The following is a 13,696-nucleotide window of genomic DNA, read 5'->3' as shown; positions in this document are numbered from 1 at the left end:
TAGGCAGAGTTCAAGCTATGGGTCTCCAAAAGCAGAACTCAAGAAGGAAATAAAAACCTACTTTAAAAGTTTTATTGTGAAAAATTTCAATTGCACACAAAAATAGAAAGAATGATTTCTATCATGTAGTCCCGACAATCATAAAACTGTTGTCATTCTTATTTTAACAAGTCCCTCACATGCTTTTATTGTGGAGTATGTTAAAGGCCCAAATATTTATCATCTCATTAATAAATAATTCAGAGGTTTTCAACAGATAGGGCAGACACAGAGGGGACCAATGAAACCTTGAGTTAACCTGGAGGACTGCATTAGACATGTCACCCTTGCATATTTCAAAGTTTTAGAAGATGGCATTTATACATTTTTAATTTATTTTATTTTTCAAATTACTAGATTAACAATACTGTGTTAGTTTCAGGTGTTCAGCAAAGTGATTCAGTGATTCAGTGTGTAGGTATACACGCATATGAATGAATATATGTATACACACACACACTTTCTCAGATTCTTGTTATAGTTTGTCACAAGATATGGAATTACAGTAAATTCTTACTATTTATCTATTTTGTATATAGTAGTGTGTATCCGTTAATCCCACATTCCTAATTATCCCCGGCCATTTCCTCTTTGGTAACCATAAATTCGTGCTCTAGTTTGTGAGTCTGTTCTGTTTTATAAATAAGTTCATTTGTATTATTTTTTAGATTCTACATATAAGTGATATCTTAAAAATATGTGTCTTTCTGTCTTCACTCAGATGCTAATCTCTAGCTCCAACCAACTTGCTGCAAATAGCAACATTTCATTCTTTTTTTGGCTAATATTCCACTATATATACATATTCCATTATATATATCCCATCCATTATATATAATATTCCTACACACACACGCACACCACATCTTTTTTATCCATTCATGTATTGATGGACATTTAGATTGCTTCCATGACTTGGCTAAGGTAAATAGTGCATGTATCTTTTGGGGTGCATATATCTTTTGCATGAATCTTTTTGAGTTAGAGTTTTTCACATTTTCCAGATATATGCTCAGGAGTGGAATTGCTGGATCTACTGGTTCTATTTTTAGTTTTTTGAGGTACCTCCATACTATCCTCCATAGTGGCTGAACCAATTTACATTCCCACCAACAGTATAGGAGGCTTTCCTTTTCTTCACACCCTCTCCAGCATTTGTTATTTGTAGAAGTATTATTGATGGGCATTCTGACTGGTATGAGGTGATACCTCATTGTAGTTTTGATTTTCATTTCTCTAAAAATTTTCAGGTGCATATTGGCTATCTGTATGTCTTCTTTGGAGAAATGTCTCTTTAGGTCTTCTGACCATTTTTTGATTGGGTTGTTTATTTTTTTGAGATTGAGCTGTATGTGCTGTTTGTATATTTTAGAAATTAACCCTTGTCAGTCACTTTGTTTGCAAATATTTTCTCCTAGTCTGTAGGTTGTCATTGTTTTGTTTATGGTTTCCTTTGCTGTGCAAAATCTTATAAGTTTGATTAGGTGTCATTTGTTTATTTTTGCTTTTATTTCTCTTGCCTTGGGAGACTGAACTAAGAAAACATTGGTATGATTTATGTCAGAGAATATTTTGTCTATGCTCTCTTCTAGGAGTTTTATACTGCCATGTCTTACATTCAAGTCTTTAAGCCATTTTGAGTTTATTTATTTATTTATTTTTTTATGGTATGAGGGACTGTTCTAACTTCACTGATTTACATGTGGCTGTCCAACTTTCCCATTACCATTTTCTGAAGAGACTGTCTTTTCTCCATTGTATATTCTTGTCTCTTTATCAAAGAGTAATAGACTGTAGGTGTGTGGATTTATTTCTGGGCTCTCTGTTCTGTTCCATTGACCTATATGTTTGTTTTTGTACCATACTGTTTTGATTATTATAGCTTTATAGTATTTTTAAGTCTGGGAGGGTTATGCCTTCAACTTTGTTCTTTTTCCACAGGATTGCTTTGGCAATTCTGGGTCTTTTGTAGTTCCATATAAATTTTCTAATTATTTATTCTAGTTCCGTGAAAAAATGTCATGGGTAATTTGATAGGGATTGCATTAAATCTGCAGAGTGCTTTGGGTAGTATGGCCATTTTAACAATATTAATTCTTCCAATCAAAGGGCATGGGACATCTTTCCATTTCTTTGAGTCATCTTCAATTTCCTTTATCAATATTTTATAGTTTTCAGGGGATAGGGCTTTACCTCCTTGGTTAGGTTTATTGCTAGATTTTTCACTTCCTCTTTCTAATATTTCATTGTTAGTGTAAAGAAATGCAACAGCTTTCTGTATGTTAGTCATGCATCCTGTTACTTTGCTGAATTAATTTATTAGTTTTAATAGTTTTGTGCAGATTATCTAGGGTTTTCTATATAGAGTATCATATCATTTGCATATATATAATTTTACCTCTTCCCTTCCAATTGGGACACTTTTTATTAATCTTATCTGATTGCTGTAGCTAGGACTTCCAGTGCTATGTTGAATAGTAGTCATGAGAGTGGGCATCCTGGTTTTGTTCCAGAATTTAGTAGAAAGGTTTTCAGCTTTTCACCATTGGGCTTTATATTCACTGTGGATTTGTTGTAAATGGTTTTCATTATGTTGAGATACATTCCCTTTATACACACTTTGGTGAGAGCTTTTATCATGAATGGATGTTGAATTTTATCAATTACATTTTCTGCAATAAGATAGTGTTTAAAATGCCACTCTCTAATGGTGAGAGTGAGTTCCAAATGAATTCTCTCATTGTTGCAAGAAACGTGGTATGACCATGAAGGAGAATTTTCTCCCTTATGGGTTTAAATTCTCTGGAAATGGCTCTGGACCACATGCTCAGATTGATGTCTCTGTTGGTTAGCCTGAAACCAAAATAGCTTATCTGTAACGGTGTTTTCTTCATGTGCCTATCTTTACCTAGGATAAAATTTGCAGTAATGTTCCATGGATGATAACAAAAACACAGACCTAGATGGTACTGTTTACAAAACTAGGGACAGATAATTTTCCCTGGGATGATGCTATAGTGTCACAGGAATTGCTTGCCGGTGTTTTCAAAACTTTGTTAGAGTAAGCCCGATGCTGTGATTCTCAAGTGCCCTGTTCTTTGATATAGCAAAATGCATGACTAATTTATAATTGGATTGATTCAACTTCATAGCTGCTGAAGAAGCTATAGTTATTCTAGGGCTTCAAAGATGGCTCAAAAAATTGCAGCTACTAAAAGAAATCTAGCCCCATCAGAGTGAAATAAATCCACCAAAACCAGAAAGTAGAGACGGAAAAAAAAATCTGAATTTAGTTTACAAGAGGAAGGAGAATTTGATTTAGAATGTTAGTGATTTTTATAATTTAATAATAGTTAATGTTCAAATTTGAGGAGTTTGAATGTTGTTTGTATGGTGCATTTTTTGAGTATTTTTATGCTGGCACATGGAGCTTGTATACTTTTTTTTGAGCTATGAGCAGAACAATGTTGATCAACACAACTCACTAAAAAAAAAAAATGAGTAGGAGTGAGTGAGTTTTCACACTTTGGTGAGGGGTGGAGCTAAGGCAAATTTAATGAGTTCTTACCCTTTGTCACAGGTTTTTGGGGAAACAGACTATTCAACACTTTGTCCCAGGAGGATGCAAAAGAAACACCCTCCTGAACACAGGAGCAGGATTGCGTGCATACAGTGCATTTCCATTCTGGACTGGTTCAGCCAGGCTGACCACAGACTTGGTAGTAAAGTCCAACAGGTTTAAAGAACAAATGCCTGGAGAGAGTTAATGGGGAACACCTCTGCTCCTATCCCCACATTTCCACACTGGTCCATGCAGGAGGAAAGTTCTGCCCATGCTTCTGACCTTTTGCAAGTGCTGTGAGGGAGCTTCTGCCTCAATTTTGATCCTTTGGAACAAGAATATTCAGTGGGTCATCTAGGCATCACATTGGTTGGGTCACACCTAGGCTCAGAAGCAGAGAATTTTGACTTTTTCGTACTTTGATTACTACAATCAAAGCGAGCCCAGAAGGTTAAGGGGTGCGTGAAGCCCTAACATTCTTTCTTTTTCCTGTGGAGTCTGTGCAGGAGACCCCCCCTTCTTAAAACAGGCTGAGTACATGGATGTGGCTTCTGTTCTGCAGAAAATGTCTTACAACAACAAATGTGTCTCTAAAGTGTGTTCTTCTAAGACGCTTTGTAGATTTGAGATGAGGTGGAGGCCTCTGATCTAAGCCACTTTCTCAAACATAGTTCACCAAAAACATTATATTTTGGATTTGATTATGTTGATGTTCAGCAATTTGTTTTGTATGTATTCTTCTTTGGTTAAGATGGTGGCAGGGAGGAACTGTGAGGTTAGGCTGCCGAACCTTCAACAGAACAATTCCATTTTTTCACAGTGAGGTAAATGCAGCTATTAGAGTAGATTTTGGTGGAAGCCAATACTGTTTCAATCTCAAATTGCTGAAAGCCAATTGATTCTGCTTTTCCAAAATCCAACATTTCTTAAGATTATAGTACCGTAACAGACAAGGTTTAAAGTAAGTTCAAAGTAGTGTTAGAAAGACATTGATGTTTTTCAAAAAATACTTTAACATTTAAAACTGTATACCATTTATAGTCCTTCAATTTTGAAGCCCAAATATACTGAAGAAAAATTCTTTTAGCAGGGATGGTAAGAATGAACAAATATTCAAAGTTATAAAAAAAATTTAGGTAATTTTTTGAGGGTGAGCTGCTATAATACAATATTCTCTGCTGGAACTTTAATTGAGATTTATAGTCCCTAATAGTATTTCGGGGAACAATTCTCTCCCCCACCTGGTGTCTTAGTCTATGTGAATTGCTACGACAAAAATGCCATAAACTAGGTAACTTAAACAATATTTATTTCTCATAGTTCTGGAGGTTGGGAAATTCACAATCAAGGTCAGCCAGCAAATTGGGTGTATGGTAAGGGCCTGCTTTTCCTGGTTCATAGATGGATGGCTGTCTTTAGCTGTGTCTTCACATATGGTGGGAGGGGCAAGGAAGCACTCTAGGGTCTCTTTTAAAAGGGCATTTGTGAGGGTGTGCCTTTATGACCTAATCATCTCCCCAAAGCCCCGCCTCCAAAATCAACAGAGTAGGGATGGATTTCAAGTATGAATTTGGGGTAGGGAGATGTAAACATTCAGTGATGGCTTATAAATGAAAATAGATTATTTAGATATTTGGGTTTTAGTAATTGGATAGTGTATGCATACTCAGCCTAGGTAACAAAGAAACATTCTTGAATCTGTATGTAATGTAACAACAAAATTGCCATTGTAAACTCTATCTTGCTTTGTAAATACTTGTTGTTTTGTAATGCAGGACATTTTTACAGAAACAAAATCACACCGTCCTATGACATTTCTTAAAACCTGCTAGACTGGATTAAAATTAACACATTATTGATTTAAAATGTATTTAGAGGAAGAACTTGGCAGGGTGTGTACTGTATTTTTATGCCAAATATATTGTCTTCAGGGAGTCCCAGAGTAATTTTAAACTTCTAATTTAAAATTTAAACTTTAGGAGTTCCCTCTGTGGTGCAATAGGTTAAGTATCCATTGTTGCCACAGCTGTGATATAGGCTGCAGCTGCAGCTTGGATTGATACCTGGCCCCAGGAACTTCCATATACTGTGGGCATGGCCAAAAAATAAAATAAAATAAATAAATTAAAATTTAAACTTTAGATATGACATATCCATGAGAAAATGACATTTCAAATCAAATTGACTTCTCTTTCCACAGGTGATATGGGACTTTAATTCTGCTGACCGTAGGGCATGATTTGCCTTCTTAGCTGAGAGACCCATATTGTTTGTCATGAAATTTACTATATAATTTAATTACCTTTATCATAAACAAAAGCTATCCTAGTTGCTGCTTAAGGATTGCTTTGAGCATACCTATAGATTAAATTACTAAAGTTTCAAAGTGCATAGACCCTATAAAGAAATGGAGTAAGCTACAATGAGGGTTAAAATTTTGTTTCTGAAAAATATTTTCTAGTCTTTGTGCACACTCACCTGAGATTCATGATGCTGGCTCCTAAGTAAACCATCTACACCTGTGTCCTTGTCTCAGGCTCTGCTTTTAAGGGTACCCATATTCAGATATCCTCCAACAAAGGCTGTTTCAAAGGCTGTTTTTTGAATAGATTTAAGAAGGACTAAGAGACTTTTCTATCAAAATCTTCTTGGCATTTATGTGCTCATTTCAGAAAAATATTTCTGAGTATATGCTACTTCATCTTGTTGGGCTCTTTGTCTTCTCTCCTCCTGTATACCTTTCTCTCACTGGAAAAAAATGTGGAGACTAGGGTGAGGGTGTGGTGCCTTTCTTTGCTAGTTAATATAAATTTTTATAATTCAATACAGAAGTGATAGGACAAATTATCTTTTAGATAATGGATCAAAGTTATTAGTTTGTAAGACATAGAAGTTACATCTTATGAGGAATGTGAATTTATCATGTGAACACTTAAGAGATCAAAGAAATAAATTTTCTCGGGTCTTTGATCGTAGGGACTTTGGTTTAAAATAAACTGCAGCTTGGAGTGGCAGTTCTCCATCTTCTCCCTGTCCTTGACTCCAGAGCTTATATTTCTTTCCAACTCTAAAGCCTCCATCCTGGGTTGTGGGGAAGGTTAGCCACTGTGGCTGGCTTGTACTTACCCTGCCTTGTGAAGAGCTAGCTGACAGAGACTGATGAAAATAAAAAGCCAATGAGTGAATTTTTTCTTATCACTGACCCTTCAATATGTTTAAGACAGAAAAGGGACCAATGGATTGAAACTTTATTTCTATTTAAAAAAAAAAAAAAAACACTAATATATAATTGACACGTAACCTTAATTATTTCTTAAAAAGTTCTTTTGGAGTGCCCTTGTGGCCTAATGGTTAAGGATTCTGAGTTGTCCCTTCTGTGACTTGGGTTCAGTCCCTGGCCTGGTAACTTCTGCATGCTTCGAGCATGGCAAAAAAAAAAAAAAAAAAAAAAAAAAAAAGTACTTTCTGCAAAAGAAAAGGGGTGATATGCTATGGCTAAAAGTCTAGAGACAAAGGGAGAGGAGAGGCAGAATTAGGAATCAAAGGATATTTATTTGGGACCTCCCTCACTCTGAGGCTTTAGCTGTGAGGTCATTGGTCTTTGATGGCATAGGGATGACATGGCTAGATCACAGGAAAAATGCCAGATTTGCCTCTCTTCAGCTTTATACAGTTTGGGGACTCTTTAATGAAGAATACTTAAATAAAAAGTGGGATCCAGCATGTGTTTCTTGGTGCAAAACCAGCAAGTGGCATCTCGTGCAAGTGCAAGGTGATTCCTCTCTTCTCTGGTCATCACTGGTTTGGGGACCTTATTATGTGCACATCAAGGATGAACAATCCAGATATAGGATCACACCTGGGAAAACACTGAGGTCTGTTCCCTGATTTTCCCTCCTCAGGAAATAGCTAGAACCTGTCGATGGGGTAGAAGCAGCAAGAGATTTCATACATGTACACATTGTGTAATAAAATTATACATGCCCTCTAATTTTTACGAGTTCTCAATGACCTTTATTTCACCTTGCCACCATAATGAAGAGCAGTGGAAAGAATATGGACTTGAGGGTTTTATCCTGCACTCATGGTCCTTGATCCCATAGACTCAAACTGCAGAGCCTAAAGAGGAAAACCAGGTATTGGGCAGTGAATTTCTTTGGGACTTAACATTGTTCAAATATCATGGAATTTAACTTTTTGTGAAATTTTTGAATTGCATTTCTCTGTGGGAATCTACTAATGGGAGAGGTTCATATTGTTCAAATTAGGGGCATTTTTATGCTAACATGTGTCTTTCGGGGATAGGGTAAGCTGGATGTGTTAAAAGATAAACTGAAGCACATTAAAATTTATAAGAGTTTATTTGAACATACATCCATTCAAACTGGGGCAGTGAAACTGAAAGTGATTAGGGGTGCTCCACTAACAGGAATTTTTATAGAAAAGATGGGGAAACAAAGCTAGGGCATTATTTGAATTGCTGTAGCTTAAGTGGTTGTCTTATTTGGGAAAGCCTAATTGGCCATTTGCGATTGTTTTTTTTGTTTTCCTTTTTATGGCTGCACCTGCGGCATATGGAAATTCCCAGGCTATGGGTCGAAACTGAGCTGCAGTTGCTGGCCTACACCACAGCCACAGCAATGCTGGATCCAGGCCACACCTGTGACCTGTGCAGTAGCATTCATCAATGCCAGATCCTTTACCCTCCAAGCGAGGCCAGGGATCAAGCCTGCATCGTCCCAGACACTATGTCATGTTCTTAACCTGCTGAGCAACAGCAGGAACTCCTGATTGTTTTTAAATTTCTTTTTCTGGGATTTGGGCACATTGACTCTGGCTGAGGTTTGGTTTGCTTGCTTAGGTGACCAAGGCATTAGAATCTTCCTAATCTAATAGTTGCCTTGTTTAATTACTTTAACAGATGGCTTTATGGTAAGTTTGAAAATAGAATAGGGGGTGAATCTTTGGTTTAGTGCATTGTGTGGTCTTTAAGCAAACTTAGCTATAGTCCTGTCCAGACCTATTTTAGAACTTTGGGGGCAAAATATGAAACTCCCACATCACTGGTCTCAGAGAGGGATGAATATCAGGGGAGAAGCCAAGTGAATGGGGCAATGGGATTTTCCTCTAACCCAGAGCCTGGGTTGACTAAAATATTTTCTGTTAAACTCAGTGGTCAAGAGAGAACTAAGACTGGGCAAAGTGGGACTCCAGGGAGTGGGAAAGAGGAACTCTCAGCATCTCTCTTCACCCAGCAAAGTTTCTCTTCTTGATCTTATGAGCCCACAAGCTCCACTGTCCTCTTTAAGAACAAGGAAATTTTGAGTGATTTGTTAGATTATAAACTCAGTCTATGCATTCTAACTGGTCATATTCACTAATGGGAGGTGTTACACGAGGTCTGGAAAGCTCTTCTCTTTGACTTTTTCCTTCCATGGAGCTGGATTGTCAAACTGAGGCAGGGCATACTCACCACAGTAAGCTGGACCATCCTGTTTTTCATTTTATTTGCTTCCTCTTACCGGCATGTTGTGTCTTGCAGCAAGAACCTTTGACTCAATGGCCAGCAGGTATTAAGATCTGTTAAGGGAAGTCAAGAATTCTTCTTTGAGTCTTGTACTTATGTTTTGAATTCTACCCCAGCTTCATCAAGAGACCTAGCATGAAGGATAATTCCACCAACTAATAAAATAGTGCCTTAATTTTTTATTTATAGTCTTTTTTAATTGATAGTCTCCATCAGTACTGTCATAAAGAACAGTCATTTTTGGTAGTATAGGATTTGTAAATTTGGAGCAACTTGGCTCTTAGGGTAACCAATTGCCCTGGTTTGCCTGTGACTGAAGAGTTTCCTGGGATACAGGACTTTCAGTGCTAAAACTGGGAAAATATCTGACAAGCCAAGATGAAGGATCACCCATCTTAAGGCCATTAAATCCTACATGTGAATTTAACTCCTACTTGTTGTGCAACCTTGGATATATTATCAGCCCTCTCTGAGCCTTAAATCCCTCACACGTAGAGTTTTTTTATGAATATTACCTTAAACAAAATTAAATTCCTAGCTTATTTCCTGTTCCATGGTAGATAATAAATTAATATGTGGTTCTATTTTATGTTTTTATTTTTATTGGTACAGAAGAATATAAATGATATTCTGAGAAGAAAACACAAATAGGAGGAGATGAAATACTTTTCTGCGAAAGAGTTGGAAAAGTTTCCTAAGCCCCTTTTTCTTTCAGCTTTCCAACCTAATGTTAAACAATATCAGGATTGGAAAATGGAATAGTGATATATTCCATTCCTGGAATAAACCAGGGACCACATATTCAAATAACTGTAGGGGCCATGCAGGGAACATAAATGAGTGAAATGGGATGAATGGGACTTGTGGCAAACAGGCAACCCCTCAGGCCTCACTGACTGTGGCCACACAGGAAGGAGGGGCAAGTGTGCCAGATTTGCCAGTTTTCTCTAGAGAAGGCATGTGTCTGATTTTTAAAATTTGGAATATACTTTTTTTCATGTGTTGACATTAACTTCAGGATTTTTAAAAACAGTACATTAGCCAGTCAAAATATTCCATGGGCCTTTAATCCTTTCACTGAGTTGCTTCACAGGATAAGAGTGAAATTGGATGTTGTAATAAGACAACCAAATAAAGTTTATTCTGCTCAGATGGAATGATCATCATTGCTAAAAGGAAACCAAAGTAATTAAATGATAACTGAAAAGAAAAAAAGATAGGAAATTACCAAGTTTTGAATTTGGGTTATCTTGTAAATCTAACACTCAAGACTAAACCTGTGGGGTTGCAAAATTGTAAAGGTAGAACCTGCTAGCAAAGCTTCATGAAATGCTTGCAAGCATTATCTGACAGATTTCAAAACAGTTTGAGTATTAGTCATCACAGATATGCCTGCCAAAAAGGGTGGTGTCTTAAAAGAACATCTGCAGCCCACACAAATACCCCCTGCTGAGTTAAACTCAGGAAATCAGCTTCAAAAGTTGCAGAAGGCAAATAAGCTGAAACAGCAGGGTTTTATCTTAAGTGGCTGATAGGCTTTCCTTGTGGGTAAAATTGTTACTGAGAAGCTAGTTAGCTCCAAATATACTGCAGGTTTGACCTCTAGCTTTTGGTGACAAGATGTTTTGAGGCTATATTTGTACTCATTCTACTTAATGAATCATTACACTAAATGAATTGAATGCTAATTCTCTCAAGTATGGGGATGCTAGATGATTATTATAACCCCTGAGTTATAATATTATCATGAAATGATGAAAAACCTCACTTAACCCTATATCTAGTTGCACCATAGGACCAAGAAGGCAAACAAATCATAATAATTGCTAAGAAAATAGCAGAGCCTATGGTAATGTTGTCTTGAACGTTTTCAAAAAGCATAGAAATATTAATTCAAACAGAATAAACCTGACAAACGGAAGATGATCTGAAGAGTAACCACTGTCTGTGCCCTGGATTCTGGAAACTTCATTCTTGGTGGCAGATTATTTCTCAGTGAACCACACTGCTTTGCCATAAGACAGGAGTTTTGTGACCTGTGGCAGATTGCTGCGGGTCCTGGATGTCTGAACCAGGAGCTTTACAAGAAGAAATCCACAGAGTTCCCGTTGTGGCTTAGTGTTAACAAATCCGACTAGGATCCATGAGGATGTGGGTTCCATCCCTGGCCTCGCTCAGTGGGTTAAGGATCTGGCATTGTCGTGAGCTGCGTTGTAGGTAGCAGTCGCGGCTCTGATCTGCCTTGCTGTGGCTGTGGTAAAGCCGGCAACTGTAGCTCTGATTAGACTCCTAGCCTGAGAACTTCCATGTGCCTCAGGTGTGGCCCTAAATAGCAAAAAAAAAAAAGAAAAAAAAAAGAAAGCACAAATGTGGTATTACTGAGGATGAGTGTATGGTTTCTTCCTTCAAAGATACGTGTTTATGTGTTTGGTTTCTTTTTTTACCGCTTTTTCTATCTTTATTTTGACTACCTATAAAAACAGTGCAGCTGCAGAGATGAGGACAGATTTCTTTTTTTGTTATATTTTCATCTATTCTTGTCAAAAGAAAAACAATTGATTTAGAGTTTAAATACTGCTCTTCTGACTACCAGTTATGTAAAACCAAACAGAGAAGAGAGAGAGAGGGAGTCATACACAAAATTATTTCTTGCTTCTCAACTTAAAAAAAAAAAAAAAAATCCCTGTGAAATTACTAAGTCAATCCTCATCACATTGCTAGGGTTTAGTTGGAGAGGAAAAATCTTGAATGTTAGTGAGGGTATGATTTGGAAATTGGCTTTTTGAACTTAGAAAATATTGCTGATGTAAAGTGATGTGTTTCATAATTAATCTACAATTCACCAGTTATACAGCTTATGAGGACTTATTTGAAACAATAAGATCATGACTGAAGATCTCAGAATGATTGCTTGCAGGTTTGTCTAATATGAAAGAAAAGTTCATAGAGTGAATCATTTAAAGACAGTAAGAGCCGACAATGAAACCACACTCTGGAGTTTGAAAAGAGACGGGGCTGCTTTAAGAGAGAAACAGGAAGTTGTAACTAGAAGCCATCTGAATACTAAGCCAAGGCAGAATGCTCATGAAGTAGCAACTTAAGTGGCAGTGTTTATCCTGAAATCCTCAGGCAGTCAGCCTGTCTTAGGCAAACCTTGATAAAATAGTCCTTATCCAGGTTTTTATCTAAGGAATTCCGAGAAGACTGGAGAATGGAGAGACAGCAAAGATTCATGTCGGAGAAGGATGAGTATCAGTTTCAACATCAGGGAGCAGTGGAGCTGCTTGTCTTTAATTTTTTGCTCATCCTTACCATTTTGACAATCTGGTTATTTAAAAATCATCGATTTCGCTTCTTGCATGAAACCGGAGGAGCGATGGTGTACGGTGAGTGCAGAAATTGTAGGATTGATGTGAAACTTGTTGCTTGGGTGTAATTAGAGACTTGTGCTCAGATGGCAAAGTACCGAAACTGGAGAAAATGTGCTGATTGAAATGTCATTAGCTTGATGAAAGGTGCTGCAGCATAATGAATGCTCATCTCTTTCCAGATGAGCTGCTAAAATTTGCCTTGTCACAAGAGTTAATGCCACACTCTTGTTCTCACAGGGCATAGAATGCGAGCCTTTTGACAGATGTGGATCCATTGTCATGTGAGGAGTCAAACCCGGCTAGCTGTTTGTTTTTTTGTAATGATAGATTTTGGGAAGTGATGGCTCTGTAATCACAAAGAGCAGAGCAGCCTTCTTTCATACCGAGGGGCTGGTGAGCATTATAAAGTTTTAGAAATAATATCACTTAAACATGGATTGAGTAAATCTTCTTACATCAACTAGTTTCAAGAAGAAAACTTGCAGAAATGTATTCCGCCCCTTCTGTTGGAATAATTTTATTCAAATCTATTTAAATTATATGAACATGTTTTATTTTCTTATAATACACAAAAGTTTCTTTATGCAGTACTCTTCATTTCTTAGCATGATTTCATACTTTCTAATTTATAATTATTGTTATTATCAGTATTATTTGCTATAATCTTCTCTTTCGGAGGGAGAGAGAAGGTGTAGAAAAGCATTTAACCCTTTAAACTCCTAAGTCATTGCTCTTTATGGGCAACTTACCATGTCATTCTTTTCAGAAAGTTTAATAAAAAATGTGACAGAGATTATCCAGGGTGTGCTCTCATCTTTTAAAGTAAAATATAAGACATAGTTTTTAAAGTGATTTTACTGAAGAAATAGTTTGCTTTACCACTCTTATCTCAGCTTGATAATGGATAGGAACTTTGAACACAATGGAAATAGCTGAAGCATTGCTATAATTTATAACAAAGAATATATTTTTATATTTCACTTCCTTTACTTTGGAAGTTTTGAAGCCTTTTATACTCCTGAGGTTCAGGGAACAGGATCAATGCACATTTTATATGCTAACCATATGATGTCCTGATGATAAAAATATATAGCCATGATTTGAGACCATAAGAAATCCTATGCCTTAACTGGATCCCACTGTGAGATACCTGAGTTAGAAGGCAGAAGTTTCAGGCAAAGCAGTGCAATTTCTTTC

The 13,696-nt window shown here is 36.9% G+C and overlaps 1 protein-coding gene across 9 annotated transcripts in view; it reads left to right on the top strand.

Annotated features, from left to right (window-relative positions):
* Positions 1-13,696, top strand: part of SLC9A9 (solute carrier family 9 member A9) — a 685,137-nt gene that overhangs the window by 120,113 nt on the left and 551,328 nt on the right. For 2 of the 9 annotated variants that reach the window (XM_021071133.2, XM_021071132.2), the window contains exon 1: positions 12,194-12,514. The exons of the other annotated variants lie outside the window; for them this stretch is intronic. In XM_021071133.2, the coding sequence (XP_020926792.1) occupies positions 12,488-12,514 (27 nt within the window). In that variant the 5' untranslated portion in view covers positions 12,194-12,487. Of the gene's footprint in view, positions 1-12,193; positions 12,515-13,696 lie in introns of those variants that run through there. 9 annotated transcript variants of the gene reach the window in all.

Source organism: Sus scrofa, chromosome 13 (genome assembly GCF_054392235.1).
Source record: "Sus scrofa isolate SSC_HxYL_T2T_F1_AM1 chromosome 13, Sscrofa_HxYL_maternal_Yorkshire_Landrace_v2.0, whole genome shotgun sequence".
In the NCBI taxonomy this organism is placed as follows: Eukaryota; Metazoa; Chordata; class Mammalia; order Artiodactyla; family Suidae; genus Sus; species Sus scrofa.
Note: the sequence above shows the minus strand (reverse complement) of the source record. Positions and strands in the feature narration are given on the sequence as shown.